This window comes from Oryx dammah, unplaced genomic scaffold (assembly GCF_014754425.2).
Source record: "Oryx dammah isolate SB20612 unplaced genomic scaffold, SCBI_Odam_1.1 HiC_scaffold_2, whole genome shotgun sequence".
NCBI classification, from domain to species: domain Eukaryota; kingdom Metazoa; phylum Chordata; class Mammalia; order Artiodactyla; family Bovidae; genus Oryx; species Oryx dammah.
The window spans coordinates 118,046,549-118,059,990 of record NW_024070186.1 but is presented as its reverse complement, the minus strand read 5'-3'; the positions used below and the strand labels follow the sequence as shown (position 1 = coordinate 118,059,990).

The following is a 13,442-nucleotide window of genomic DNA, read 5'->3' as shown; positions in this document are numbered from 1 at the left end:
GTTACAGCCACGCTGGCCACCTCCTTCCTCACACATGTCTGAATGTCTCTGCATTGGCCATTCCAATTGTGCAGAATGCTCTTCCTTCAAATATCTATATGGCCCACTTCCTTATCTCCTCAATCTTTGTTCAGATGTCGCTCCCTGAAGTGTCACCCTTTTCTAATTATCCTACTTAAAATTGCAATCTCTGATACCATCTAAGTACTCCTAATCCTCTTGAAAAAAGAAAGTGAAGTCTCTCGGTCGTTTTGGACTCTTTGCGACCCCATGGACTATATAGCCTACCAGGTTCCTCCATCCATAGTATTTTCCAGGCAGGAATACTGGAGTGGGTTGCCATTTCCTTCTCCAGGAGATCTTCCCAATCCAAGGATTGAACCTGGGTCTCCCACATTGTAGGCAGACGCTTTACCATCTGAGCCACCAAGGAAGTCAATCCTCTTACCTTGAAAATTAAATCTTATCTTGATTTAATTTTCTTCATAGAACCTATCACTAAGTTAAAAATATATGCAAACTGTGATATTGTGAATATATATTTCATCTTTGTTCCTGGTTTCAGGCCAGAGCTCCTAAAACTCTTGTCATTTCCTAAGAGATGAGAATGACAGGAATGTCTTATTATAATACCTGGCTTTGGTAAGGGTGAAAGGAACAATGTTTGTTATTCATAACAAGCCCATTTCAACCGTACCTTAGTTTACATTAATGAGGTGGCTTTTGTGCAGCCCCTAAGGATAGGGGACCAGTTGCCAGGGAAACTGACTATGTGATTAGAGGTTGGAACTTTCAGCGCCACCCCTCACCCCTTTTAAACAGGGGAAAGGGGGCTGGAGATTGAGTTCAATCAAAGTGGCCAATGATTTAATCAACTGTGCGTGTGCGTGTTTAATGAAGCTTCTATAAAAGCCTGTCACTGAAGATATTTGGAGGGCTTTCAGGATGGAGAGGAGGTGCTGGGAGGGTAGTACTTGGAGAGGGCATGGAGGCTCTGCTTGCCTCTCCCAGACTTTGCCCTGTGCGTCTCCTCTATCTGGCTGTTCCTAAATTGTATCTTTTATTAATAAACCAGTAACATAGTAAGAGAGCCATTCTAGAAAATTATTTAAGGTAAGGAGAGGGTTGTGGTATCCCCTATTTTATAGCCAGTGGGTCAGAAGTGCCAGAGACTTGAACTTGCAGTTGGCATTCGAAGGAGAGTCTTATGGGACCAGGTGTATAGTGTTCAGTTCAGTTCAGTCGCTCAGTCGTGTCCAACTCTTTGCGACCCCATGAATCACAGCACGCCAGGCCTCCCTGTCCATCACCAACTCCCGGAGTTCACTCAGACTCACATCCATCGAGTCAGTGATGCCATCCAGTCATCTCATCCTCTGTTGTCCCCTTCTCCTCCTGCCCCTAATCCCTCCCAGCATCAGAGTCTTTTCCAATGAGTCAACTCTTCACATGAGGTGGCCAAAGTATTGGAGTTTCAGCTTTAGCATCATTCCTTCCAAAGAACACCCAGGACTGATCTTCTTTAGAATGGACTGGTTGGATCTCCTTACAGTCCAAGGGACTCTCAAGAGTCTTCTCCAACACCACAGTTCGAAAGCATCAATTCTTCAGTGTGCAGCTTTCTTCACAATCCAACTCTCACATCCATACATGACCACTGGAAAAACCATAGCCTTGACTAGACGGACCTTTGTTGGCAAAGTAATGTCACTGTTTTTTAATATGCTATCTAGGTTGGTCATAACTTTCCTTCCAAGGAGTAAGTGTCTTTTAATTTCATGGCTGCAATCACCATCTGCAGTGATTTTGGAGCCCCCCGCAAAATTGAATTAAATTTTAGGACATGAAGTAAGTGTTTGCAGAAAACTGGAGGATTGCTTGGCAAGGGAAAAACACACATGCAAACAAACACACATACATACATATATATGTATGTGAGCATGTGTATATATACTTATGTGTGTATGTGTTGATATATATGTGCATATATATATAAATCCTTTGTATTAGTTTGCTAGGACTACCAAAACAGAGTACCACAGACTGCATGGCTTTAAATAACAGAAATTTCTCACAGTTCTGAAAGCTAGAAGTCTGAGATCAAAGAGTCCTTAGGGTTGGTTTCTTCTGAGGTCTCTCTGCTTGGATAACAGTCTTTTCCCTGTGTCTTCACTTGGTCTTCCTTCTGCAATTCTGTGTCCAGATTTCTTCTTCTTATAAGGACACTGGACATATTGGATTAGAGCCCACTCTAATGGCCTCATTTTAACTCAGTTACATCTTTAAAGCTATTATCTCCAAATACAGTCACATTGTAAGATACTGGGGGTTAGGGTTTCAACACATGAATTTTAAGGGAACTCAATTCAATCCATGAGAGACTTATTGTTTATAGTCTGTCTCCTCCAGTTGGAATGTAAGCTTCATGAAAGTTAGGGCTTTTGTTATTGTTGTTGTGTTTTAATGTATATCCAACATCTAGAACAATGCCCAGCACTGTAACAGATGCTGAATAAATAATAATGAATATTCTAGCCTTTTAATGAGTTAGTTTAATCTCAACACTTATTTTCATCTCTAGAAAATTCTTTTATGACTGCACTAATTGAAGTCCCCCTCCCCCAATTCTCTGCTATCTTTCCAGTAATCCTATTAATTGAAATTCAGACCTACTTGATTTGTCTCTCCTGTCTCATTTGCAGTCAGTCCTTCGTTAACACTTTTTTGGAAGATTGTTCAACCATAACTTCCTTTACTTTGATAGCATGTATTTCATTCCTAAGAGCTCTCTTCTTCATCAGTTTCATGGTATTCATTCTCTTATTGTTTTTGTGGGTGCTGTATTTTTGCTGACCTTTCTGCATTTATCAGGTCTTGTTATTAATATGTCTCTTTTGTCCCTCAATTTTCTGTTTCTTTATAGGCTATTTTTTGTTTGTTTCTTTTATTCTTTTTTTCTTAATTCATTTATTTTGAGTTGAAGGATAATTACAATATTGTGTTGATTTTCTGCCATACATCAACCTGGATCAGCCATAGGTATACAGATGTCCCTCCCTTCTTGAGACTCCCTCCCACATTCCATCTCACCCCACTATTTCTTTTATTCTTCATCTCACATATTACATAAGCATTTCTCTTAATTATCCATAATTGTTCATTTTTATTTAATAATGGGACAATAAAGTATGTGGAGGTTATTTTAAGGGGTGATATTTTTGCCTGGTGATGTGACTTTATGATTTGCTGAATGTAGAGGTCTTTGGTTTATGGGGTGCCTTCAGTTCAGTTCAGCCGCTCAGTCATGTTTGATTCTTTGTGACCCTGTGGACTGCTGCATGCCAAGCTTCCCTGTCCATTATCAACTCCCAGAGCTTGCTGAAACTCACGTCCATCAACTTGGTGATGCCATCCAACCACCTCATCCTCTGTCATCCCCTTCTCTTCCTGCCTCATGCTTTCACAGAATCAGGGTCTTTTCTAGTGTGTCAGTTCTTTGCATCAGGTGGCCAAAGTATTGGAGCTTTAGCTTCAGCATCAGCCCTTCCAGTGAATATTCAGGACTGATTTCCTTTAGGATTGACTGGTTTGATCTCCTTGCTATTGAAGGAACTCTCAGGAGTCTTCTCCAACATCACAGTTCAAAAATATCAATTCTTTGGTGCTCAGCTATCTTTATGGTCCAATTCTCACATCTGTACATGACTACTGGAAAAACTATAGCTTTGACTAGACAGACCTTTGTTGGCAAAGTAATATCTTTGCTTTTTAATATGCTGTCTAGGTTGGTCATAGCTTTTCTTCCAAGGAGCAAGAATCTTTTAATTTCATGGCTGCGGTCACCATCTGCAGTGATTTTGGAGCCCAAGAAAATAAAGTCTGTCACTGTGTCACTGTTTTCCCGTCTATTTGCCATGAAGTGATGGGACTGGATGCCATGATCTTAGTTTTTTGAATGTTGAGTTTCAAGCCAACTTTTTCACTGTCCTCTTTCACTTTCATCAAGAGACTCTTTAGTTCCTCTTCACTTTCTGTCATAAGGGTGGTATCTGCATATCTGAAGTTATCGTTATTTCTCCCTGCAATCTTGATTCCATCTTGTGCTTCATCCAGTCTGGCATTTTGCATAATGTACTCTGCATATAAGTGACATAAGCAAGGTGACAATATGCAGCCTTGATGTACTTCTTTCCCAATTTGGAACCAGTCCATTTTTCCATGGCTAGTTAGCTGTTGCTTCTTGACCTGCATGCAGGTTTCTCAGGAGGCACATAAGGTGGTATGGTATCCCCATCTCTTTCAGAATTTTCTACAGTTTGTTTTGATCCACATAGTCAAAGGCTTTGGCAGAGTTCATAAAGGAGAAGTAGATGTTTTCCTGGAACTCTCTTGCTTTTTTGATGATCCAGCAGAATTTGGCAATTTGATCTCTGGTTCCTCTGCCTTTTCTAAATCCAACTTGAACATCTGGAAGTTCTTAGTTCACATATTCTTGAAGCCTGGCTTAGTGAATTTTGGGCTGTTTTTTCTAGCATGTGAGATAAGTGCAATTGTGTGGTAATTTGAACATTGTTTGGCATTTTCTTTCTTTGGGATTGGAATGAAAACTGACTTTTTCCAGTCCTGTGGCCACTGCTGAGGGAGTGCCTTAGGTCTTCCTAAATAATTATTCAACTTTCTTAGATTAAACGTTTTCCAGCTTTTAGGGAAGAGATAAAATCGTCATCATATGCAGGTAGCATGATACCGTATGTAGAAACCCTAAAGATTCCACACAAAAATTACTAGCACTGGTAAATGACTTCAGCAGTATAGCAGGAGATCAACATAATTTAATTGCATTTATTTATAGTAACAATGAAATGTCAGAAAGGAAATGTAAAAAAAAAAAAAAAAAACAAAAAATACCTTGTAAAATCACACTGCTCGCAAAATACTTAGGAATAAACCTAAAGAAATGAAACACTTATATGCTAAGAACTATATGGAACATTAAATAAGGAAATGGGAGATGATTCAAAGAAATGGAAAGCTATCCCATGCTCTTGGATTGGAAGAATTAACAGTTACATTGGCCATACCGCCCAAAGCCAACTATATATTTAATACAATCCCTATCAAATTATCTGTGACATTTTTCACAGAAATAGAAAAAAATGATCCAAAAATTTATATGGAACCATAAAAGACCCAGAATTATGAAAGGAATCCTGAGGAACAAAAACAAAGCAAGCATAACCCTCCAATACCTCAGACAATACTGCAGAGCTCCAGTAATCAAAATGGTGTGGTGGCACAGAAACAGACATGGATCAAGGGAACAGAATTGAGAGCCAGAAATAAACCACACACCTATGGACAATTAGTCGTCAACAAAGGAAGCAAGAATATATAATGGAAAAAATACACTGTCTTCAGCAGGTGATGTTGGGAAAGTTGGACTGCTGCGGCTGCTAAGTCGCTTCAGTCGTGTCCGACTCTGTGCGACCCCATAGATGGCAGCCCACCAGGCTCCCCCGTCCCTGGGGTTTTCCAGGGAAGAACACTGGAGTGATTTGCCATTTCCTTCTCCAGTGCATGAAAGTGAAAAGTGAAAGTGAAGTCGCTCAGTCTTGTCTGACTCTTAGCGACCCCGTGGACTGCAGCCTACCAGGCTCCTCCATCCATGGGATTTTCCAGGCAAGAGTACTGGAGTGGGGTGCCATTGCCTTCTTCCAGAAAGTTGGACAGTTGCATGTAAATCAATGAAGTTAGAACACTCCCTCATACCATACAGAAAAATAATTTTAAAATTCTTAAAGACTTAAAGTGAGACATGACACCATTCAGTTCAGTTCAGTTCAGTCACTCAGTCATGTCTGACTCTTTGCGACCCCATAGACCACAGCACTCCAGGCCTGCCTGTCCATCACCAACTCCCGGAGTTTACCCAAACTCATGTCCAAAGAATATAATCAATCTAATTTGAGTATTGACCATCTGGTGATGTCCATGTGTAGAGTCTTCTCTTGTGTTGTTGGAAGAGGGTGTTTGCTATGACCAGTACATTCGCTTGGCAAAACTCTGTTAGCCTTTGCCCTGCTTCATTCTGCATTCTCTTGGCAAAACTCTTATTAGCCTTAAGACACCATAAAACTCCTAGAAGAGAACATAGGCAAAACATTCTCTGACATAAATTGGACCGATATTTTCTTAGGCCAGTCTCCCAAGGCAATAGAAATAAAAGCAAAAATAAACAAATGGGACCTAATCAACTTAAAAGTTTTTGCACAGCAAAGGAAACCATAAACAAAACAAAAGACAAGCTACAGAATGGGAGAAAATATTTGCAAACAATGCAACTGGCAAGGGTTTAATATCCAAAATATACAAATACACAACTGCTTGTGCAGTTCAACAACAACAACAGAAAAATGGACAGCTCAATCAGAAAATGGGCAGAAGACCTAAATAGAAAGAAGGCTTACAGATGGCCAATAGGAACATGAAAAGATGCTCAACATCACTAACTATTAGAGAAATGCAGATCAAAACTACAGTGAGATGGCACCTCACACCAGTCAGAATGCCCATCAATAAAAAGTCTACAAATACCACATGTTGGAGAGGATGTGGAAAAAAGGGAGCTCTGCCACAGTGTTGGTGGGAATGAAAGTTGGTGTAGTCACTATGGAAAACAGTATGGAGGCTCCTCAAAAAACTAAGACTCCGAGTTGCCATATGACTCAGCAGCCCTACTCCTGGGCATATATCCCGAGAACACGGTAGTTCTAAAGGATGCGTGCACTCCCATGTTCAGAGCAGCGCTAGTCACAATAGCCAAGACGTGGAAACAGTGTAAATGTCTGTTGACAGATGAATGGAGAAAGAACATGTGGTATATATATAATGGAATGCTACTCAGCCATGAAAAGGAATGGAATGATGCCTTCATGTATGAAGCTAGAGATTATCATACTAAGTGAAGTAGGTCAGAAAGAGAAAGACAAATACCATGATATCACATATATGGAATCTAAAATATGACACAAATCAACTTATCTGTAAAACAGAAACAGATTTACAGACATAGAGAAAAAATTTGTGATTGCCAAGGGGGTCAGGAGGTGGGGGAGGGATAAATTGGCAGTTTGGGGTTAGCAGGTGCAACCTGTTATACATAAAATCGATAGACAACAAGGTCTTACTGTATAGCACAGGGAACTATATTCAATATCCTATGATAAACCATAATAGAAAAGAAAGTATAACTGAATCACTTTGCTGTAGAGCAGAAATGAACACAGCGTTGTAAATCAACTATACTTCAATTAAAAAAAAACCTTCCAACTTTTTCCCTGGCTCTCCGACTTGCCATAAACAGGAGTCTGAAATCTGTAGTTGGTTATATATGCTTTGAATTAATATCTTTGTTTTCACTTCTTACTCCTGTAACATTTTGTGTGCTTTTCCTCTGTAGTTCAACAGGTCAAATTATGCCCTCTGTAGCTGTAGTTCTCTCTCTACTCTCTTCATTCACTCCTACTCCTCTATCTACATATCATATTTCAGAAAAGTGTTCAAAATCACTATTAATTAATGAGTTTCTCAGTCCTTTTTACTTTATTGTTTTGAGTTAGTACATTTTTCAACACATTATATTTAAGGATGTCTAAAGGAGAGAGGGAAAAATCTTGTCATCAGTTTGCTTGTCTTGAGTTAGAATTTTTCAATCCTTTAATAACTGAATATAGAAAACAGAATTTGAACTTACTTTCATAATGTGGATCTTCATTAGAAACCCCAGTTATTTGGGATGTGCTCTGTGAAAGTAAGGGCTTCCCTGGCTTAGATGGTACAGAATTTACCCGCAGTGTGGGAGACCTAGGTTCGATCCCTGGGTTGGGAAGATCCCCTGGAGAAGGACATGGCAATCCACTCTAGTACTCTTGCCTGGAGAATCCCCATGGACAGAGGAGCCTGGAGGTCTACAGTCCATGGGGTTGCAAAGAGTCAGATACAACTGAGCGACAAAGCACTTTGAAAGTGAAAGTTGCTCAGTTGTGTCCAGCTCTTTGCGACCCCATGGACTATACAGTCCATGGAATTCTCCAGGCCAGAATACTGGAGTGGGTAGCCATTCCCTTCTCCAGGGTGTCTTCCCAGCCCTGGGATTGAACCCAGGTCTCCTGCATTGCAGGCATAATGTGGGTCTTCATTAGAAGCCTCAATTATTGGGATGTGCTCTAGTTGTTTAAATATAGGTGTGAGATGGGTCTGTCTGTGCTCTTGAATCCAGTAGAGAGAAGTTCTTGAATAGTAACTTCTCTGGGGTTATAACCACAACAACAGGGCTAAAACTTTTCTAGTTTTCTCTCTCAGTAGATGACCTTGCTTCCTACTCTACTTTTAACAAGATGCTCTATCATGAACTTCCATTTACCTTAGAACATCCCAGTTCATTCTCCCTTGTTGTTTCAGATGAAAAGCTGGAGTCCATCTTTTCTGAAGCTATCTCCTCCATTTGCAGCCTGAAGTCCTGGGACTGTTCTCCTGGATCTGCATCTGCAGATATGTTCAAATCTTCCCCTTGGTGTGGGGAAAAAACCTTCCTTCCCATCTTTTCCTTGAAGCTACATGTTCAGCTGGAAAAGCCTTCTAAATTTTTTTCTAAGTTCTGATTTCTTTGCATATAGGTATTCTCTTGATGTCTGTCTTCAGTCCACTTTTTTCTCTTGTCCTTTTCCTGGGAAATCCTGTTTGTTCCCATAACTTCATCTATTACTGAGCCCTAACCACTTTCCTTACATTCAGGTGCTCCATTCCACCTACCCATTAGTTCATTTCAGTTCAGCTCAGTTCAGTCACTCAGTTGTGTCCGACTCTGCGACCCCATAGACCACAGCATGCCAGGCTTCCTTGTCCATCACCAACTCCTGGAGCCTCTTCAAACTCATGTCCATCAAGTTGGTGATGCCATCCAACCATCTCATCCTCTGTCGTCCCCTTCTCCTCCCTCCTTTAATCTTTCCCAGCATCAGGGTCTTTTCCAATGAGTCAGCTCTTTGCATCAGGAAGCCAAAGTGATTGGAGTTTCAGCTTCAACATCAGTCCTTCCAGTGAATATTCAGGACTGATCTCCTTTAGGATGGACTGGTTGGATCTCCTTGCAGTCCAAGGGACTCTCAAGAGTCTTCTCCAACACCACAGTTCAAAAGCATCAATTCTTTGGCACTCAGCTTTCTTTATAGTCCAGCTCTCACATCCATACATGACTATTGGAAAAACCACAGCTTTGACTAGATGGACCTTTGTTGAAAAAGTAACGTCTCTGCTTTTTAATATGCTGTCTAGGTTCGTCATAACTTTCCTTCCAGGGAATAAGCCTGGCTGCAATCACCATCTGCAGTGATTTTGGAGCCCCTCAAAATAAAGTCACCTACTGTGTCCACTATTTCCCCATCTATTTGCCATGAAGTGATGGGACCAGATGCCATGATCTTAGTTTTCTGAATGTTGAGTTTTAAGCAAACTTTTTCACTCTCCTCTTTCACTTTCATCAAGAAGCTCTTTAGTTCTTCTTTGCTTTCTGCCATAAGGGTGGTGTCATCTGAGGTTATTGATATTTATCCATTAGAACCACTCAGTGTATTCCAAGAAAATGAGTTACTCCATACTCCACCTCCATCCTCCGGTCCTTAGAAGAATAAAACAAGAAAGTACACAAACATACTCTCTGTCTTCCCCATGTGGATTGGTCTGATTATCATTTTTCTAGTCACTCAGGGATTTATTGGAAAGGAATAGTTGTAAGGCTGTTTGTAAGGCTATACACCCAAAGTTATTACAGTCAGAGTCAGAGTGCAATTAATTTCAAGTACATAAGCGTTCTTGCCCTCAGCCTCCATAGTTCTTTGTTAATGTATCTAATCAATCTGCATTTTCCTGATTACACACAGGTCTGCAATTAAGGCCTTACGTCCTGGAGGGTTGCTTGTATACTCTACGTGCACACTTTCCAAGGCAGAAAATCAAGATGTGATCAGTGAAGTTTTAAACTCCTACAGTAACATCATGCCTGTGGACATTAAGGAAATGGCAAGGGCTTGCTCCCACGACTTCACATTTGCTCCCACTGGCCAGGAATGTGGGCTCTTGGTGATTCCAGATAAGGGTAAAGCCTGGGGCCCAATGTATGTTGCGAAATTGAAAAAATCATGGACGACTTGAAATTGGAGATATGCCTTTTGTGAACCATTACATTGATAAGACATGCATGTATTATTATATTTCTTTTTCTAGTCTCTCTGCATTTTAACATTTAAAAATAATGAAGTCACTTTCGCTGGATATGATTGGAATCCTATTTAGTTAATACTGTGGCATTTCAGAACTTTTCAGGTGTATATTTTTCCTAGAAATGTTTCTATAGTAATGATTTAAGATGATGCAGATGGTGTTTGTTCTATATAATAAATCTACTGTATCTTACTTGGCCTTTTGTAGTTAAATTAATAGTAATATATGGTTTTAGGCATAAAATGTTTAGAAATACATTCTATCCATAATGTTGGTGCTTTGAACCTTTAAAAATGCGCGTTTCCTGGCCCTCTTATCATTTTTCTCCTTATCAAATATACAGATTCTCTGAGGGTTTTTTTCCCTTTTCTGTAAGAACAGATTAGTATTCTGACACTAACTTCTTAGGCAGCAGTATTTCTAGTTCTAGCAAAATAAGTTTCTTATTTGCCAAGTTGTTTTTTGTTACGAACTATCTTCTGTTTACTGCAAAGGTCAGTGACTCTATTGACACCAGCTTTATTTCTCCCCCGTTTTTTTTTTTTTTTTGTATTCACAAATACAAATTGAAAGGGTAAATTATGTTGAAAGGCCGTTAGAACAGCAGATTCACATGCACATGTTTGACTTTCGACATTCAGCTTGTAGAATAATGGAGTCTATCCAGCAGGCTATAAAGCAAGTACTTGAAACAAAACCAGAATGATTAATAACCGCAATAACTGAACTATATTTGGAGAGTTTTGCTACATAATTGCAGTCATAATGAGCACTACAGAATCTGATTATCTTACAGTTGCAATCTGGAGGGGCTTTTTATTTCACTCTGTTATGAAATGTTATCTGAGAGTATGATGTCACATATTAATGCACAAGAGGGAAATGCCTAATGAAAGTGGATTATACTATTACCAAAACTGAATACCATTTACGAAGTGGCTCTCCATGTTTACACATATCCTGGGAATATTGTGTACTTTTCTGTGTATGTACTTAGAGTTTTGGCCTCAGGTTTGGATCTTCTGTTTTCTCTAGAAATCGCTTCACTCAAGAGTCCGAACATACTTTTCCCACTATTAAGAAAATTTAGGTAGTGTATTTTGAAAGATTCCATCTATTTAAAAATAGCTTAAAAAAACTGTATAGATACAAAATTTTGTTAAATCTGAATCTTTTTGAATTATTACAGTCTGTGCATTTACACTAGAGACTGTTTACTCACTTACTGTTTTGTTGTTGTTTGATTTGCAAACCTGTATAACTGGGTTGCTATAACTGAGGAGTCCTAGAAAGAATTATTTTTGTATATTCATTGCATTAACCATTTTGTTTTCTCTGTATCTAACCAATATATTTGAAGAAAAGCTGGATCTCTTGGACTCAATCAGATATATCAGATAAATACAGAAGAGTAATAATAATGGAAAAGAATTTTTTTACGTGTGTGTGTGTATGTGTGTGTATGTGTGTTTAGTTTGTCCTTATTGGTTTGTGTTTTCAATTTGTAATAGTGCCTTCACTTACTGTGATGTTTAAAAAGTCCATTTTGTGTAGATTAATCACCAAGTAAGTTGTCACAGTGTACTTTGTTGAATGTCATTGTTTTCCCAACACAATGCCTAATTTGAATACTTGGTATACCATTGGATTAGGCCTTTCTGTGATTCCTGAAAAATGCAAATTTAAATATACCTATGAGAAGGAAATGGCAACCCACTCCAGTGTTCTTGCCTGGAGAATCCCAGGGAAGGGGAAGCCTGGTGGGCTGCAGTCCATGGGGTCGCACAGAGTCAGACACTACTGAAGCGACTTAGCAGCAGCAGCAGCATAGCTCACTATTGTTAGCAATAATTACAGTGAAACATCTGACAGTTCATTGAGCATTAAATATTTTTCTTCATATGATACTTTTTTGAACTTTAAAACAACTCCAAGAGTGAGTATCATGACTACCTTTTCTGAATGAGAAAACCCAAGTTTAGTGGTGTTCCTAGATAGCCAAGTCTATGCTGGTAAATAAAGAATGGAACCAAGGTTAAAATTAGCTTCAAGGTCCAGCTCCTTCTCACTATTCTGCTATGTCTCATGGGATATAGTTTATAGGAACCCTAAAGATTATCAACTGGCTTTATCCTTATTCTTCGTTGCTCAACCTTCCCTGTATATGTAATTCCCTATTCTCAGGGCATGAAAGGGTTAAGTAATACTTGGGGGAAGAACCCCAACTTTGAAGTGTTTCAGGCCATGTTTGAAGGAAGTACCTCTTGTGATTGCAATGCCCAGAAATCTCCCATAGAGGTATTCTGTGCCTTCCTTTTCTTTGCAGGTGCTGAATTGAAGAGTAGCAGTTTGGAGCAGCCTGGCAATGTCAGCTGAAAAGCAAGGAGTAATTGATATTACTTTCTGTGGCATAGAGTTACTTTCAGAATAGCTTTATAAAAATTTAGGTTGCTTACCAACACATTAACTTCTCTGCCATCAGCACACTAAACAGCCCATAGTTTCAGAAATAGACTGTGAATAAGTGTAATGCATTTAAATGGTTTGTACTGAATTTTTAAAGCATCAGATATTATCTGTGGCTTGAAATCAAGGCAGCCTATGGTTCTTTATACTATTACATATCCATATAGCCTTATACTGAAGATTGCATGCTACTCCCTTAACAGAATTATGAAAAATATCCTTTTATACAATGTCAGCAGGCACAAAATAATAGATACCACAACACTTGCTACATGAAGTAATCACAAATCTAATAGGCCCTTATCCAAGAAAGACTTTATGTCTAGAGATAAGCATCAGATAATCTGCATAGGCTAATGCAACTCATCTGAAATACAAAAGAAAATTGGAACCAGTACCAACAATTTTATTAGATGCCAAGAAGTCCTTTGATGCAGTTGAATGGGAGTACTTGTGTTATATGTTAGGTAAATTTTGCATTGGGGACAAATATAACAGATAGCACAATTTATGTTCATCTCATTTATATGGTTCAAATCAATGGTTTACTATCTTCTTTTCCTTGCCTTATTGCTGTACTGGGGAGGGAAGTAAGGATGATGCCCATTACTGATGTTACTTTTCAGGCTGACATTGGAGCTCTAATATCACCCAGATCCCCTGAGTATCTGAAGGATATTCAGATGAAGGTTCACAAG

At 39.2% G+C, this 13,442-nt stretch overlaps 1 protein-coding gene across 1 annotated transcript in view; it reads left to right on the top strand.

The window, feature by feature from the left end:
- The window catches only part of NSUN3 (NOP2/Sun RNA methyltransferase 3), a 59,128-nt gene extending 47,289 nt beyond the window's left edge, over nt 1-11,839 (top strand). The window contains exon 6 of the mRNA XM_040226750.1: nt 9,939-11,839. Within this exon, the coding sequence (XP_040082684.1) occupies nt 9,939-10,209 (271 nt within the window). The 3' untranslated portion in view covers nt 10,210-11,839. The remainder of the gene's footprint in view (nt 1-9,938) is intronic.
- Nucleotides 11,840-13,442: the final 1,603 nt, after the last annotated feature.